Source organism: Polypterus senegalus, chromosome 3 (assembly GCF_016835505.1).
Source record: "Polypterus senegalus isolate Bchr_013 chromosome 3, ASM1683550v1, whole genome shotgun sequence".
Classification (NCBI taxonomy): domain Eukaryota; kingdom Metazoa; phylum Chordata; class Cladistia; order Polypteriformes; family Polypteridae; genus Polypterus; species Polypterus senegalus.
This window is the reverse complement of record NC_053156.1, coordinates 32,467,068-32,486,282: the sequence shown is the minus strand read 5'-3', so window position 1 is coordinate 32,486,282 and position 19,215 is coordinate 32,467,068. Positions and strand designations below refer to the sequence as shown.

Below are 19,215 nucleotides of genomic sequence, written 5' to 3'. Positions count from 1 at the left end.
GATGCAGTTGAAGTGCAGACTTTCAGCTTTAATTCAGTGGGTTGAACAAAAAGAAAAAAATTGAGGAAACTAAGCATTTTTTTAAACATAATCCCTTTATTTCAAGCGCTCAAAAGTAATTGGACAAATTAAATAACTGGAAAAAAATGTTCATTTCTAATACTTGGTTAAAAACCCTTTGCTGGCAATGACAGCCTGAAGTCTTGAACTCATGGACATCACCAGATGCTGGGTTTCCTCCTTTTTAATGCTCTGCCAGGCCTTTACTGCAGCGGCTTTCAGTTGCTGTTTGTTTGTGGGCCTTTCTGTCCGAAGTTTAGTCTTCAACAAGTGAAATGTATACTCAATTGGGTTAAAATCAAGAATTTTCCACTTCTTTGCTTTAATAAACTCCTGGGTTGCTTTGGCTGTATGTTTTGGGTCATTGTCCATCTGTATCATGAAACGCTGCCCAATCAATTTGACTGCATTTAGCTGGACTTGAGCAGACAGCATGTCTCTGAACACCTCAGAATTCATTCAGCTGCTTCTGTCCTGTGTCACATCATCAATAAACACTAGTGTCCCAGTGGCACTGGCAGCCATGCACGCCCAAGCTATCACACTGCCTCCACTGTGTTTTACAGATGATGTGGTATGCTTTGGATAATGAGCTGTTTCATGCCTTCTCCATACTTTTTTCTTGCCATCATTCTGGTTGAGGTTGATCTTGGTCTCATCTGTCCAAAGAATGTTTTTTCAGAACTGTGTTGGCTTTTTTAGATGTTCTTTAGCGAAGTCCAATCTAGCCTTTCTATTCGTGAGGCTTATGAGTGGCTTGCACCTTGCAGTGCACCCTCTGTATTTACTTTCATGAAGTCTTCTCTTTATGGTAGACTTGGATATCGATACGCCGACCCCTGGAGAGTGTTGTTCACTTGGTTGGCTGTTGTGAAGGGGTTTCTCTTCACCAAAGAAATGATTCTGCGATCATCCACCACTGTTGTCTTCCATGGACGTCCAGGTCTTTTTGCGTTGCTCAGGTCACCAGTGCTTGCTTTGATTCTCAGGATGTACCAAACTGTAGATTTTGCCACTCGTAATATTGTAGCAATTTCTCGGATGGGTTTTTTCTGTTTTCGCAACTTAAGGATGGCTTCTTTCACCTGCATGGAGAGCTCCTTTGACCGCATGTTGTCTGTTCACAGCAAAATCTTCCACATGCAAGCACCACACCTCAAATCAACGCCAGGCCTTTAATCTGCTTAATTGATATGACATAACGACGGACTTGAACACACCTGCCCATGAAATAGCCTTTGAGTCAATTGTCCAATTACTTTTGAGCCCCTGAAATGAAGGGATTGTGTTAAAAAATGCTTTAGTTGCCTCACATTTTTATGCAATCATTTTGTTCAACCCCCTGAATTAAAGCTGAAAGTTTGCACTTCAACTGCATCTGAGTTGTTTCATTTAAAATTCATTGTGCTAATGTACAAAACCAAAATTAGAAAAAAGTTGTCTCTGTCCAAATATTTATGAACCTAACTGTATTAGTCACCAACGATACTGGTATGCATTACCCTAATCTGCAACCAGCTTCCAAATTTTGTATTGGGTAGGCTGAAAAACAAAGATGACAGGGCACTAATCTGTAGGCACATAAATCCTAAACAGTTTTATTGTTCACTGTCAAAAGCCCAAAATACGTGGCACTATAATACATTTTTTAGAAAATACATGTAATTAAATTTTAAATCATATTTACAAAAGCCTGGCGCCCTGCCCAGGGTTTGTTTCCTGCCTTGCGCCCTGTGTAGGCTGGGATTGGCTCCAGTAGACCCCCCCGTGACCCTGTAGCTAGAATACAGCGGGTTGGATAATGGATGGATGGATTTACAAAAGCCTGTTAAACATGTTGACCGGTGACGAGTTCTGCATGTTGCTTGGACATAAATGTGAGCATTTCACTGCACCCTCTAAGCATGAAAATTCTAACACTGCTGTAACAAATACCCTTATAAGTTCATCTGTTATTTATTATCTGTTTAAGTACAGGCTACTCAGAAGTGGAGAAAACAAAATGTTTGATTGTATCAAACTGAATAAGGTCTCAAAGAAACCCCAAAGTTAGAATGTAATCGTCCTTAGCGAATAATACTTGACCGATATTCATCAAAATACAGCTGTAGGGCTCTTGGAAAGCATTGATCTTGATACTCACCAGTCTGCCACTTTCATTCAGCTCTGGATGCACCACACCCTCAAGAGAGACACCAGTGCTCAAGCCCGCTTTCCTGGAAATTAGATAAAAAAAAAAACATAATAGTCATCATTACTGCAGTGCATCCTTGCAAAAGGCAGAAAACAAGTCATGAGATGAGTCCATTTTATTGAGCTCCAAAATTTTTAAAAATGTACAGTTTACAGTAAACATCCATTGCTTTGATAATTGTATTTTTCAATTGTACCAAACTGCGCTAGGAATAAGGGGCAAAGTTTCAAAGCTAGGTCATCACCTCAGTATAAACCAAGCAGTCAGTATGCTGTTGCTCTCTAACCAGTGAATTCTCAACACAAGCAACAGAATGCATGGGGCTCATCACTCAGTGGCATTAGATGTATGTGACTTAAATGTGCTTTTTAAAACGAATATAACCACCTGAAACCTATAAGTATAACAAGCTGCTTTTTGCATTAAAGGTAGTTAATTAACCAACTGTAAAAACAATGCAGCATATTAAACACGGAAGTGATCCAACCCCAAAAATACAAACCACGCAGAAACGTTTCAGCTTTAGTAGCTTAGAAAATGATTTTCCTTCTTCGGCTTTAACATAATTTCCTGTTTTTTCAAGATGTTAATTAAAAAGACACAGGATGTAGAAGATGTTTTATTTGTCATACGATCCTAACAAAATACACTAGAAAATAAAAACAACAAAGCAATCATGCCTCACACAGCAGCTTGAACTTGCCTTCTGAACCGTAGTACAGCACTGTAGCCAAAAATATTTATCCAGATGAAGTAATATACATCTAATCAGCCATCCATCTATTTTCTAGCCTGTGCCTCTAGTTCAGAATAAAAACAATTTGTGGTTTATTCTGGCAGCAGAACCAAACCTAGACAATGCCCTAAAAGAATTAAAATGATATACCTACTGGAAGAACACCATGACCACCTACCTACTGCTATCAAGTCCGTCGATCAAGTCAAATTTACTGACTATAATAATGCAGTATAATGTGCATGAGGACTTAGTAGTTAGCAAAAGATGAGAGGCAGCACCTGAAGTGAGAGGGGAGAACGGCATCACAGCTCCAGCCAACAGCGAAGTGATATCACAGACAGAACCGAGCACTTTATACACATAATGAATTCAAGTACCTGCATTCTTACTGAAAATAGCTAATTAAAATTATGCTTTGTGTATAATGTTCACCTCAAATTTTTAGCAAACTAAAATGAGAGAAAACTACAAACATTATATACGAGAGGTAAAATACTCATGATTTTCTTGAGTTGATGGCAGTACAAATGACAAAAAAGAAAAAAAAAAAAAAAGAGAGGCCACACGGTGCACTGCAGTCTCTCACAACTTCCACATTTTCTCCTAATGTGAAAATAATGAAATACACTTAATAAACATACACATAGTGCCTTAAAAAAGGTATTTGTTCCTTGTTTCATTATCTGCATTAGAGTGTATATTTTTAAAGTGAGTTTTATCAGATCTGATTTGTTTCCTATTGAGAGTTGCTTGGTTCCTGTTTTATTTTTTGGCTGGTGTATATGGGCCAGAATATAATATTCTTCAGGGCTGTAATGGACTTTGAAAGTAAAAGATAAAGATATATATATTTATGAAATATACCTGTATATGTGGAGAGATATATAAAGTCACATATATGTAAAAATTTCAAATATCTAAAGTGAACTATTTCACAGATAAAGAGATGTGAAATGCACTATAATAAATATATACTGACAGATGTCAGTCATCTTCCAACCCGCTTTGTCCTTAATAGGGTCACCGGAGTCTGCTGGAGCCTATCCCAGCTAGCAAAGGACACATGGCAGGGAACAAACACTGGACAGGGAGACAGTTCATCTCAGGGTGCACACACATCCACACACCAAGAACACAAACTAGGGCCAGTTTAGTATTGCCAATTCACCTAACCTGCATGTCTTTGGAATGTGGGAGGAAACCAGAGCACCCAGAGGAAGCCCACACAGAGAGAACATGGAAATTCCATGCAGGGAGAACCCAGGATGCGAACCCTGGTCTCCTTACAGGCCCACTATGTTGTCCCATTGACAAATGTGAAATACACTAAACAAGCCTGTAGTTTTCTTTATTTTTAACACTAGAATTACCAGAGCCTACGAAAAAACTCGTAATTCCGTCCCACCTTAAACTGCTTCTTAAATCCCTTCACACCTCTCCGCCAGCGCCCTTTGTCTTCTAAATGTGCTGATAAAGAGCAGCCGGCTATTCCATCCCCCACCAATTTAGAACGTGCACGAACTTCTCTCAGCTCATGCCTTGATTGAGTATCTGGGAGTGAAGTGGAGTTTTAGAGTGGAAATAATAGATTGTTGTTTGGAACACACGCATTTCATGTCTGTTCCGTTTCTACAGTAATCTGTGTCAACACATTGTTAAAACAGAAACTTTTTTTATATTCTAGTAGTAGATGACACAATGTAGGCATAAACTATATAATGTATGAAGCCTGAAGTCCAAATAGCAAAGAAACATTTTCACAAGAATAACACAATTGCACTTTTATTCAAACATATAACTGCAGAAACAAAAAGCCGCCTTAACATGCGACATTGACACCAGTTTACTGTAACTGACTCTGTGGTTCAATAGATCAGCCCCGCTTGAATCAAGGGTGACGGTTCGATCCTGTGCCCCTCCGTTTTGAGAAGTAAACTGCTCTTAGTCTTACTGTTTTAGAATAAAAGCATACATTTGATTTCAGTCCGGTGCAATTTATGATCTTTGTAAAGGTTAGCTTTTTTTTTTTTATTCACTTTTCACTCTCTCAGTCGCGTTCAGAATCAATTCATACAACCCCATCTGACACGGCTGTTTTCACTAAAGGCGCTATAGCTCTGCAGTGTACCACGATGCATACTAACGCTAACCGGTTCTGACACACAAACGCTGGCGAAGCTGCCTTCTTCGTGTCTCACCGTCACTTGCTTTTCTTTTATTCAGTTTTATTGAGTGTTCCTGCCAGTCCCCATGTTGCTGTATGCTTTTCTTTTGTACTCCAGGACATGCAGAGGAGAGAATGGTAAAGACCAGTAACTTCGGCGCTATATGCAATCATCAGACACTCCCCATCTGCCCGTGTCGCTCAAACACAGGAACATATATTGGTGTAAAAGTATAACAAAAGTGCACTTTTATTCAAGTGCACTTTTTCCATCGCCTTTTCCTGTAAGAAGCAGTGTACACACTTCTCTCTATGCTGTGGTTTCTATTACACACCTGAAAGAAAGAGACAATATATGTGAAAATATAATCGCACTAATGCAATATTATTTGAAAACGAACAGCGTCAGATCGGGTGTGAATTTATGCAGGAACTGGAAATTCTCTGATGCGGACCTTCCCCAGGGAAGAAAGTACAGTGTCAGGTGCTCATTCAGTGTAATAGAAACCATAGCACAGAGAGGTGTGTACACGGCAACAAGTACACGGTCGTAAATGTAGGAAGGATGGTCCTTGGGTGTGTGGGAACTGTTAATATTTGAATGTGATGATTTTATATAGCACGGAATGAAAATCTGCACTTCTTAGCATTGCACCATGCAAGATGTCGATCAATCGCCTACTGTAACTTGCTTTCTTTTTCTTCGGTTATACAGGTAGTTTTGAATAAAAGTGCACTTGTTTTGTTTGCGAAATGAAGTGTCTGCGTGCACTTTTCGTGGCATTACACGTGTATTTTTGAGCATGCCCGCTTGAGCAGTATAAAAGTATTGAAAAGTATAACAAAACAACGGGCAGATGGGGAGTGTCTGATGATTGCATATAGCGCCGAACTTACTGCTCTTTACTATTCTCTCCTCTGCATGCCCTGGAGTACAAAAGAAACAGAATACAGACGTGCTATAGCTCTGTGCTGTACCACGATGCATACTAACGCCCCCCAGGTTCTGACACACAGACGCTGGCGAAGCTGCCTTCTTCGTATCTCACCGTCACTTGATTTTCTTTTTATTCAGTTTTATTGAGTGTTCCTGCCAGTCCCAGCATGTTGCTGTATGCTGGATATGTTCATATGTATTGTCTCTTTCTTTCAGGTGTGTAATAGAAACCACAGCATAGAGAGACATTGCTTCTTACAGGAAAAGGCGATGGAAAAAGTGCACTTGAATAAAAGTGCACTTTTGTTATACTTTTACACCAATATATGTTCCTGTGTTTGAACGACACGGGCAGATGGGGAGTGTCTGATGATTGCATATAGCGCGGTTACTGGTCTTTACCATTCTTTCCTCTGCATGTCCTGGAGTACAAAAGAAAAGCATACAGCAACATGCGGGACTGTCAGGAACACTCAATAAAACTGAATAAAAAGAAAAGCAAGTGACGGTGAGATACGAAGAAGGCAGCTTCGCCAGCGTTTGTGTGTCAGAACCGGGGTTAGCGTTAGTATGCATCGTGGTACACTGCAGAGCTATAGCGCGTCTTTAGTGAAAACAGCCGTGTCAGATGGGGTTGTATGGATTGATTCTGAACGCGACTGAGAGAATGAAAAGTGAATAAAAAAAAAAGCTAACCTTTACAAAGATCATAAATTGCACCGGACTGAAATCAAATGTATGCTTTTATTCTAAAACAGTAAGACTAAGAGCAGTTTACTTCTCAAAACGGAGGGGCGCAGGATCGAACCCGTCACCCGTTGATTCGCAAGCGGGGCTGATCTATTGAACCACGGAGTCAGTTACAGTAAACTGGTGTCAATGTCGCATGTTAAGGCGGCTTTTTGTTTCTGCAGTTATATGTTTGAATAAAAGTGCAATTGTGTTATTCTTGTGAAAATGTTTCTTTGCTATTTGGACTTCAGGCTTCATACATTATATAGTTTATGCCTACATTTTGTCATCTACTACTAGAATATAAAAAAGTTTCTGTTTTAACAATGTGTTGACACAGATTACTGTAGAAACGGAACAGACATGAAATGCGTGTGTTCCAAACAACGATCTATTATTTCCACTCTAAAACTCCACTTCACTCCCAGATACTCAATCAAGGCATGAGCTGAGAGAAATTCGTGCACGTTCTAAATTGGTGGGGGATGGAATAGCCGGCTGCTCCTAGCTTCTCTTTATCAGCACATTTAGAGAACAAAGGACGCTGGCGGAGAGGTGTGAAGGGATTTAAGAAGCAGTTTAAGGTGGGACGGAATTACGAGTTTTTTCGTAGGCTCTGGTAATTCTAGTGTTAATTTACTTGCTTGATACTGTATTTACGCGTGTACCACGCACGCATTATTTCCCGAAAATCTGCATTAGAAAATCAGGTACGCGTCATACATGAGGAAATGTAATTCTGTAATGTTTACTTCTTCCGCTTGGGATTGCTCGCTCTCTCTCTCGCTCGCGCACTCGCACTCTCTCTCTCTCTCGCGTGCTTGCAGACTCGCCGCTCGCTCTCTCTCTCTCTCTCTCTCTCTAAACACTTCCTATACAATCACAACGCGCATCGTAAACGGGGCAAAACTTTTTTCGCGATTTTCTTTGTAAAAATTAGGGTGCGCGTCTTACACAAGGGCGCATGGTACATGAGTAAATACGGTAGTTATTCTGGGGTGTATTCAGACCAAAGTGTGTGTGTATATTTATTTAAATACCTACCTATTTATGTATTTACTAGGAGGCTTACCACCTTGCTCACTTTGCACGTCAACCATCCCGGCCTGCTCTACGCACCAGCCACTTAACGTCTATGCCAGTTGTGTTCTGAAGAGGGGGGCTGAATGCACCCCAAGGAGATGCGGTCACTTCTCCGAAACCCCCTCTTAAACGGTGAAATAATGGGAAACTAATACAGTTTTTTTTTTTTTTTACGTCCTCTTTGGTCGATCAGCTACTAGCTTGCTGCTGCTGCTGCTGCTGCTGTGCCGCGTGACCTGCATCTTGCTCTGCGCTTCGAACACTTAAAAGCCTGAACAGCAGCTGTCTTTGTCATCTACTCTTTGTCTTTCATTTCCAGCCCCGGGCGTGGTTAAATCTCTTGGCACAAAGTCTTGCCTTGCAGGACAGGAGTTCTTGATATTTTAGTTTATAATTTAAAAATAGAATAAGAAATTAAAAATCTAACAACATCACATTAAAGTTTGATAAACTTTGAAAAGAATGATACCAAAAATATATATGTAGGTTTTAAAATAAGCCTGATTTAAAGCGTGACAAAAAACACCACATAAAATCGTATATTATATTATATTATACTGTATATATTATATATTATACAGAGAGAGAGAGAGAGAGAGAGAGAGACACACACACAGAGACACTCTGTAAATGGTGAACATTTCTTTGTTCTATCTACTTAAATAAATACTGCACACTGTATACAAATAAACTAGTGAAATCACTCAGCATTGCCATGGTACACAATATTTGTACAAGAAGTATAATTAGGAAATCAAATAGTGATATATTTTTTTAAATTCTGACCCTTTTGCAATTTCTGGTTGTCCCACCTATCATCTTCACTGTCTATCAATGTCATTGCTCTTGTGAAACAAGAATTTGTGAGTTTTGTGCATGACAGGATTCCACAATGGCTGTAACCACTTTCTGGGTTGGAGCCATGAACGCTACTTCTTTGTATTTTTTGGTTTACAGTGGTTTCATTCATAGACATTTAATCACACAATAATACATTTGATAGCTTGTTAGATAATTGAATCCAGGCACCGTGGAATATACTGTGTATGTATGTACTATTCCAAGAGACAGCCTCAATGGCGGTATTCAATGATATTAATAATGATAACTCAGTGTTGATCCATTAGACGCTGATTTAATATCACTACAAATCATTCACTGTATTGGTTTCAAAGCTTAAAATTATAACTGCCTCATTATAAAACGGACTCGACTCAGTTTTTTTAAAAATGTCAACCATCAAGAAACTTTAAAAGTTACCAACGCTATCATCAGTTTTTCTCTTTTTCTTTCTTATATGGAAAAGCAACTTGGCATTAGATAGAAAAGGGAAAAAAAAAAGTGTGTCTTTCTTTTGACTGAAATTTTTGTACATTTGTATGACAGTGTTGGCTTTTTCAGAAATGTAAAGCTTTGTTTTCATAAAAAATGTACTGTCATCAGTTAATTTCAGAGTTATTGTCATGTTCAATAGTTAACTCGGTTGGCTACATTTTTTCATTTGATATATTTTGTTAATCTCTGATAGGAAATTGTCTTTTCACATGACCTTGGAGGTGCGGGGATGGGGGGAGTGATATGATAATATACCGTCACAAAAGCCGTCGTGCATTAAAGCATGTATTAAATATGTGGGGGCATGGTGGTGCAGTGGTAGCAATGAGCTGGTGCCTGTTCTGGGAATTGTTCTGCCTCCTGCAAGATGCTTACTGGGATGTACGCATGACCCTTGATAGAATAATTTATTGCAGCAGTACTGTCTCTATCAAACATACCAAACCCCAATTCCTGTCCTTCCATTTTCTTTCTGCATGTAACCAATCACCATACGATAAGCATCAGTACTAAATGTAAAACCAGCTGTGAGCTCAGAACACTTATTCTTCAAAACTTTTAAGGAATATTGAAAAACCTTCCTTATATATGTTTAATTATTCCATCCATCCAGGGTCGCACCAGTCCCAGCAAGCATAGAGAGATAGGCAGGAACAATAACTGGCCAGGGCGCCAGCTCATTGCCACCGCTGTGCCATCGTGCTCCTACATGTTTAATTATTAACAGTATACATTATTTTAATTATGTTAACACTAGGGGCCACCATAGGAACCTAAAAGATAAAACATCTGGATTGGCATGGAAACACAGATGCTATAGACAAAAGGGTTGGGTTGGCAGGATTTCCTTATAAAGCTCAGGGTCTTTGGCATCTGCAGCTGCAGGTGTTCCCTTTTACACAGTGACATGTTGGACAATAGCATGGGTACAAGAGAGGTCAACAGCAGATTTCAACAATTTTGGGACGGATATGTTGCGGGGCTAGCCTAAACACTCTGGAGGCAGAGAGAGAAGGATGTTGGCTTCATCACGGACTGTCAAAAAGGTTTCTTACACACTGATCAACCTGAGGAACTCGTTCAGCACAATGCTCACGTAACGTTAGACGTAACTTTATGGCCGATTTTCTGCCTAAGGCTTTCTCTGCCTTTATTCAAAGCTGGAAAATAATTAGTGCAGACTATGAATTTTGACCAAAGCACATTAGCCTTGTAAACATTCCAAGGATAAACAAAGAGTTTTCCTTCTATATGGTCTTATCTGTAGGAACTGCAAACATTTACAGGATCAAATTACAGTGTCAGAGATGTCTCATATGAGTGTTTGCATTGAAATCCAGCATATGCTGAATGAACTGTCAATTTGGCATTATTTCTAGCCATTGTTAAACCTCTCAAATTGTGTTTTCTTCTTAGTATCTTCTCATGGCATCTGTAGTCACTGCTGCTTTGACTAAACTGCTAGTTTTGGCCATGAAAAGAGATTTTAGAGTAGTTGGAAAAAGTTGGTATAAACAGTAATGTTTATGGCAGGCAGCCATTTGGTCAGCCAGATGTATTTTGCGAACTCCTAAGATCCATGTGCTCTCCAGAGGTCTGTTTTCTGGAAAAACAATGTTAACTGGAGTTTTTGTATTCTTCTCTTCCATTGCCAAATAACCCCATATGTTTTCTATATTATATATATGAATTTTGAATTCTCCATTACGTTTACTGGACCATTTTCCCCCCCATGTCCTTTTTTTTTTACCCCAGAAACAGAAGGATAAAGCATTATGGATGACTCTTTCTACTACTGTTCATTTGAATAGATATGAATGCTTCAGTATATGAATGCTGTACGGTTATGTCCTTATTTGTTGTAATGCTGTATTCGTAACTTGCTTTAGGCATAACTTTAGCTGAATTTGTTAAATCTATATAAAGAAAATCACAATACCCTATTAGTCTTTGAAATTGTTTGACCTCAACTAATGTTCTTTAAACACTAAGGGCATTATTTCAGCCCTGAGAACACATCTCTGTTTTTAGCCAATCATGCACAAACAGCTGAATCGATTTTGATAACATTTTCCACATATGTTGCTGTTGATCCATCCCAAAACACAGACTATATGGAATTTTAAAACTTTAATCTGGAAGAGGTGCTGTAATAGGGTGGATAACCCAAAAACTGCACATTATTCCAAAATATTTTATGCCCAATAAAGTTAAAACCAGCTAAAATTGAGGCTATATGATGTTTCAAAACTTTCTTTGGGAATGGTGGTTATAATTGGATTTTATAATGAAATTTTGCATGTATATTACTCTTAACATCACTAAAAGTGTAGCCTTTAATGCCTTTCAAAAGTTCTATTGTGAAACTGAGTTGTAATGGAGGGGTAGTGCAAAACCAAACCTGCATGATGATGCAAAAAAAAATTCAAGTGATGGTAATGAATTTGGCATATTGTTTAGATTTGGCCCTACTTACAATGATGGTCATATTCCAAGTCAGTGATTCGATGGAAACAACAGTAGTGAGGGGATGGAGGACTAAGGCAAAAATTATGCCCACCTAAAAACAGCTATGTTTGTTTTCACAAAATGTTGCATTTACTTTATTGTTCATGCAATTTAAATATAGGCTTTACAGGGTTTCAGAAATTTTATTGGGCAGTTGTAATGGCCAACACCACCTAAACCATGTGTTACTTTAAAACAGTTGACAGTATGTTCATGAAATTTTGCACGTATACTACACTTAACCCAACTTAACATATGGAGTTTATGCAGTTTTAGACCCTTAGATTAATAAGGGTTCAGTAGAGGGAAAAATCACAAATGCTTACATGCCCTACCAATGATGTAGTTATTCAAATACTCATACAAAGTAGTAACAGTAACACAAGAATCCCTGAAGCCTACAAAAAAGCTCTTAATCTCAGGCCACCTTAAATTCCTTCGCACCTCTCCATTTACGTCTTTTGTTTTGTAAATGTGTCGATCAGCACAAGCAGCAAGCAAACTGCTATCCCATCCCCCGTTCTTGACAGAGCTCAACTTGGCAAAAAAAAACTCTCCCAGTATAAAGTTATTTGGAACAAATTCATTTCATGCGTATTCCATGTCTACAAAGACCTGTTTAAGTGTAGGATGAAAGGAAATGCGAGAAATGCAAGAAATGCTCAACACATACCTAAAGCAGACCCAAAAACTGTTGTACTATGTTGTACTAATGATGACGTGATGTATAATGTGTGAAGACTTAAGTCAAAATATCAAATAAACGTGCGTTTTTATTCAAGAATATAACCAAAGTAAAAAAAAAAATCAACAGGAAGTTAACATGTATTCTTGGATGGTATAGAGGTAAGAACTGCTGCCTTAAAACCAAAAGGTTGCCAGGTCAATGAGCTGTTCTTAATATTAATATAATATAACATACATTTGATTTGAGTCTGTAACACCCGGTGTACATTTTGGCTACTTGTAAAAGTTAGTGTTTTTTTTTTTTTTATTATTATCATTCATTTTTTTTCTCTTAGTGAAGTTCGCATGGTACAATGAACTTGCCTTTCCCTCTCTGATTTCATTGCCTTTATCTCCATTCTTTTCACAAGAACAGTGCTATGGCTGATGCCTGCACAGAACTACTTGTTGTACCGGCAGTCAAAGGTACGATGTCCCGTGACTGGTATTAGACTGGACAAAGGCAGAACTGTAACAAAACACAGCTTCTTCACAGTGCTTTCACTGGCTAATAGACTGCTCCACCGAAACACAACTCTGCTTGGCACCAGAAGTAAAGTGGCAGCTAAAGTCACTTCAGTGCTCGACCAATTTGCCACACTGCTGTTTGGATCTGGAAGTGCCATGCGGACAGTGTATTGATTTATATTCCTCAGGGATTACCCAAAATTTTCATTACATAGCTGATTAGAATGTTACATTGCTGTAAAATCTTAATCCTATTCAGCCATGCCCAGTAGGAAAGCAGTTTGTGGTTAAAATGTTTCTTTTTTTTGCATGTAACATTTTGCAGGTCTCTACATTAAACAGAAAAATAGAATGAAAGACAGCTTACAAAATGGAGGTTCCATGCCCAAGTTACTGTTCAATAAAATAGCTTGTATGTGTGCTTATTATCAAAGGAGTCAAATTCTGATTGTCTAGATTTACTAAACACAATTGGCTCAACAAATGATTATTGTGCTTGTATCTATTAATCCTAACATAAAGAAAATAAGTATTAGGAAGTTCTTAGGGGTAATAAAATATTCAGTATATGGTGATGTATATGGAAGAACACAACTGAAAAGCTCCCTTCTGTTCAAACAGTTGCTGTGACCTAAATTATAAAAAGAGAACCACCTTCATTAGAATACAGCACCGTTTAAGGGAAAACCCAACACGGAAGCTGTATAGAGAAAGCGAAATCTAAAAAAAAAAAACCAAAAACAGGATGTAAACCACGTGAAAGAAAAATACATTGTGATAGTCCTAATACAACTGACATATAATCACACGCATTTAAGACACTGTTGCTCTGTTTATACCTGCAAAGCCACATACATCATTCAGCACTTCCTCCGAATAAAAATAGTCAGACGGTTTATTTAAAGGCAGCTTACTGTGGTAAAACAAACAGTGAAAGTCACATGAGCACATAAACAAAGGTGGGTTTCTGCGCCATTAGTTGAATGGCTCATTTGCTCTGTAGGTTAGACTGGACAAAGAAAATGAAATGACTCATAGAGGCACATAAATTCGGGCAAGTTCAACACCTCTAACTGAACTGTCACATTCCTTCAGTTTTGAAGAAAAAAAAAAAAAAGTATTTTTAGCACTTTTTGCTAACTTGCACCCTAAAACATTATTGTTTTATTGTTATTGTATAAGTTATCATTTGTTACAAAATTACGCTAACCAGTGACTTAATTCACATTGAAAGTGACACTCGCTTGCCCAATTTGCAAGACTCTGTTCAAAATTTAAAAACACTAGAAGTGGGAACAAAAACAGCAAACAACTTTTTGAGGTAATTTCTTATTGCTTGTGTATGTTAATAGTCAAACTGTACTACTGAAAATTTTATTTCCGTTTTGAAACTACATTTTTTCTTGAGTGGTTGAACTGAAATTTTTCCATATGTATGGTAATGGAAAGTTTGAAATGTCTTCTCAAACCATTAAACTGAACTGTGAACTTGCTTCCTAAACACACTGAAATAAACTAAGACTGATTATTGAGCTGCAATCAAGTTAAGCTACACTGATGCTTCTGAAAAAATACAACATATTGTTGAATTTAGTCATACTACAAATTATTTAAATGTCGTTAACTGTTCAAAAAGGTTACAACTTTTAGCTTTTGAAATCTTATTTGATGCTGTGCATCATTTAACTGATACTAGGGATAGAGTCAAGACTACAGAATACTCGGTTACCCTCCTTTGATGGAAAAGAAATGCCACTTGGAAACAGCTTGTGCTTTCCATCTGATTGGTTTGGGTGGTCTGTCAGGAGAAAGTAGTGTGGTGGCAATTAAGAACCGGTGACTTTGACAAAATGTGTGCAATGCCTAAACTGGGGAGCAGCACAGCCACTGCTGAGACATACAGTCATGTGAAAACATTAGGACACCCTTTGAAAGCATGTGGTTTTTTGTAACATTTTTAATAAATGGTTATTTCATCTCCGTTTCAACAATACAGAGAGATTAAAGTAATCCAACTAAACAAAGAAAACTGAAGAAAAGTCTTTTCAAGATCTTCTGTAAATGTCATTCTACAAAAATGCCTATTCTAACTGAGGAAAAAGATAGGACACCCTCACATGTATTCCCTCTTAAATTGGCTCAGATCTCACACAGGTATATCACACCAGGTGCACATAATTAGTAGATCGTTACTCTGCATGTTGAATGAGGCTTGCCCTATTTAAACCTCAGACATTTAGTTTGGTGTGCTCCTGACTGTTGAAGTGAGAGTGAGCACCATGGTGAGAACAAAAGAGCTGTCAGAGGACTTCAGAAAAAAGATTGTAGCAGCCTATGAGTCTGGGAAGGGATTTAAAAGATCTCAAAGATTTTGAAATCAGCCATTCCACTGTCCGGAAGATAGTCTACAAGTGGAGGGCTTTCAAAACAACTGCCAACATGCCCAGGACTGGTCGCCCCAGCAAGTTCACCCCAAGAGCAGACCGCAAGATGCTAAAAGAGGTCTCCAAAACCCTAAAGTGTCATCTCGAGAACTACAGCAGGCTCTGGCTACTGTTGATGTAGAAGTACATGCCTCTACAATCAGAAAGAGACTGTACAAGTTTAACTTGCATGGGAGGTGTGCAAGGAGGAAACCTTTGCTTTCCAAGAGAAACATCGAGGCCAGACTGACATTTGCCAGAGATAAAGTTGACAAAGACCAGGACTTCTGGAATAATGTTCTTTGGACAGATGAGTCCAAAATTGAATTATTTGGACACAACAGCAGAGGACATGTTTGGCGTAAACCAAACACAGCATTCCAAGAAAAGAACCTCATACCAACTGTGAAGCATGGAGGTGGAAGTGTCATGGTTTGGGGCTGCTTTGCTGCAGCAGGACCTGGTCAGCTCACCATCATAGAATCCACGATGAATTCTACTGTGTATCAGAAGGTGCTTGAAGAACATGTGAGACCATCAGTTAGAAAATTAAAGCTGAAGCGGAACTGGACCATGCAACATGACAATGACCCAAAACATACTTGTAAATCAACCAAAGATTGGCTGAAAAAGAAGAAATGGAGAGTCCTGGAATGGCCAAGTCAAAGTCCAGATTTGAATCCCATTGAGATGCTGTGGGGTGACTTGAAAAGGGCTGTACGTGCAAGAAACCCCTCAAACATCTCACAGCTGAAAAAGTTCTGCATTGAGGAGTGGGGTAAAATTTCCTCAGACCGATGTCGAAGACTGGTAGATGGCTACAAGAACCGTCTCACTGCAGTTATTTCAGCCAAAGGAGGTAACACTCGCTATTAGGGGCAAGGGTGTCCTATCTTTTCCTCAGTTAGAATAGGCATTTTTGTAGAATGACATTTACAGAAGATCTTGAAAAGACTTTTCTTCAGTTTTCTTTGTTTAGTTGGATTACTTTAATCTCTCTGTATTGTTGAAACGGAGATGAAATAACCATTTATTAAAAATGTTACAAAAAACCACATGCTTTCAAAGGGTGTCCTAATGTTTTCACATGACTGTAACAGTCTCATTCACCTCCATGCTGATGGCGAGCACAATATGGAAAAGATAACAAGCGCCGAAGAAAGTCACAATCCCTCTTGCCACCACAGCAATTAAATGCAAAGCGATACTCAAGGCTCTGACATTGCTTCATCCTGACCCGACACATAGAACAATGTTTTTGTAATCAGAGACTCTATAGTGGGTAACGTGAACTTGGCTCCGGCTAAAGGAAAGGAATTAACTTCTTCTTTTCGGAGTGCTTGAGTATTGGGCATTGAAAAACTATTTTAAAATGGTCTTAGTAAGCACAAGGCTAGTGGAACTATGATTAGACATAGGAATAAACAATGTGAAATACAGGCAAACTAAAATACAGAAGAGCCATTTCACAACTTTGTTCCAGACTGCAAAGAATGCAGCAATAGCCAGAATGACAGGGTCTAGCCAAGTAACTACTTTAGAAGAGGGAGAGAATGTTTTAGCATGTTGTTTGCACTTCTCTGGATAAATGATACAATAATAATGTGCATTTTATTGATAAGTGGAACTCGTTCTAGGAAGGGCCAACAATCAACTTGTTTGTAATGATGGCTTACATTTGAATCACTGTGGTGTTTTCTTTTTATAAGGAAATTTTAAGAAGACAGTAAACTGAATTTGACTCAGGAATGGAGGAGATGGTAACAATCTTACCATGATCTCTTTCATCAATTTTTGCAAACCCTTTATTCAATCCATACTAATCTATCGGGGGTCGAAACAAGAGATGCAGAAAACTGACAAATTTCATCTAATGACTTGTACTAAAACTTGGCTTAGTTCTGATGGCACTGTTTCCTAAAAGAGAAGCCTCACCACAAAATTACAATTTCATCCATATGATGTGTGAAAGCAAGAGCAGGGAGCAACATAAGTGTGATTCCAAAAAAAAAAAAAATCCCTAATACCCCAAGTACCAGTTAGGCAATTTTACCTCATTTGAATATATCTAGCAATTACAATAAAGGGAAGATATTCAGTTCTGCTTATAATTATTTCTCGGCCACTAATGTAAGCTCCTTCCTTTCTGTCAGAACGTTTAGAGCAACTGTCTATGGACTGGCTGCAAAGGCTAAGTAACTGAAACCAGGCTGGAATTCCATACCTTTTGACTCGTTTGGAGATCTCACCAACCAATAAACCTGCATTTTCGATTGGACTCTTGAGGGCCTTCTGTAGTCCTTTCAGTTGATTGCCAACATTCTACATCAAAGAAAAAAAGAACACACAGTTAGAAGGTGTTCAGTATAAGGTCTTTTATTTTTTTTGTGTGTACATTTCAGTTGATTTTGTTTTTGATAGTGTTTGATAGAAGTAGTACTGAAAAGAAAATGTGTATGCTTGTGCACCCTTAATGCCAACACCCCACACCTAACCCAACCCAACTTCTTCTTTGGGTGGGATTTCATTAAAGATGAAAGGCACCTACCGCATGAAACAACTAGGCTTATTTTTTTTTAGATAGTTTGATATAAGATATCTTGAAGAAATGAAGATATCTCAGATGAGACAACATCTTTCTAATCTTCAATCATCTAGTTTTGATGATCATATGCCCAAACACAAACTAACTTAATAGCCATCACATCCCACTTGAACAGCTTTTATACAGTGAAACAGTGACTCTTCCGGGGGATGGAATTCTGCAGGAGATACGCCCTTAAATCTTTCAAAAGTAAATCAATCAAGTTATACCTTGATCATTGTACAATAAGCTACTCATAATGTATTTTTCCTTTAATTATAGAAAATTTACTTTATTAACACACAGGACTAGTCTTGAATGTAGAATTATAAAGAAAAATATTTATGTAGTAGACTTTTTCCTGGAAAATCTAAACAAGTAAGGGCTCTGTAGCTGCACCGTTATACAAGGAGTGGTGCAAGAAAATTTGAAATCCAAGCTAAAAAACAGAAAATGACAAAAAAAATAAATAAATAAATAAAAAAGTCCAAAAAAATGCAAAATGTTATTACTGATACAAGATTTGAAATTCCAAAACTACTATTTAGGTTCACAAGCTGCTTTAGATTTTTTTGCAATTTCAAAAACTTTACTCTTAAAGTCTCAACAATGTTTTCTTACACAGGTTGCAAAATGATATGCTACAACCTGACATGGACGTTTGGAAAGGGCTATATACACTCAAAAGTGTGAAACGTCTACAATGTTACACCCTAGAATCTTTACTGAGCTTTCAGAGAATGGTGAAATTAACAAAACAAACAGACAAGAAAACAAAAAAGTGTCAGTTCTGTTAATGAAAGAGGTTAGAGGAAGGATGGATAGCTCCATTGAGGCCAACAGAAAGGACACAAATGCTCTGAAATCAGGCGTGTGCAGAAGGGCATCTATAAGCACATAAAATGTCTGCCTTGAAGCAGATGGGCTACATGGGTGAAGACCACAACAGCCTCCACTCTTGTCATTGAGGCTGTGGTGGGCATGTGATCATCAAACATGGCTGAAGACTGGGAAATGTTACCTGATCTGACAAGTTTGATTTATAGTTCTGCAGAAACATGCACATGCTAAGCTTGGAATTTGGTGTAAACAGCATGAATCCATTCATCCATCTTGCCTTATGGTGACAGTCTAAGGTCCAGGGAATGTTTTCCTGGCACACATTCAACTTCTAAGTACCAAATGAATGTCATTTGAATAACACAGCATACCTATTTATTGTTGTTGATCATCCCTTTATGGGTACTGACTACCATTTTTCA

At 38.3% G+C, this 19,215-nt stretch overlaps 1 protein-coding gene across 2 annotated transcripts in view; it reads right to left on the bottom strand.

Moving 5' to 3' along the window:
• Positions 1–19,215, bottom strand: part of acadvl (acyl-CoA dehydrogenase very long chain) — a 165,612-nt gene that overhangs the window by 23,942 nt on the left and 122,455 nt on the right. For both annotated transcript variants that reach the window (XM_039746913.1, XM_039746914.1), the window contains exons 15-16: positions 17,594–17,691; positions 2,204–2,276 (exon numbers count right to left, since the gene is read on the bottom strand). In XM_039746913.1, the coding sequence (XP_039602847.1) occupies positions 2,204–2,276; positions 17,594–17,691 (171 nt within the window). The remainder of the gene's footprint in view (positions 1–2,203; positions 2,277–17,593; positions 17,692–19,215) is intronic.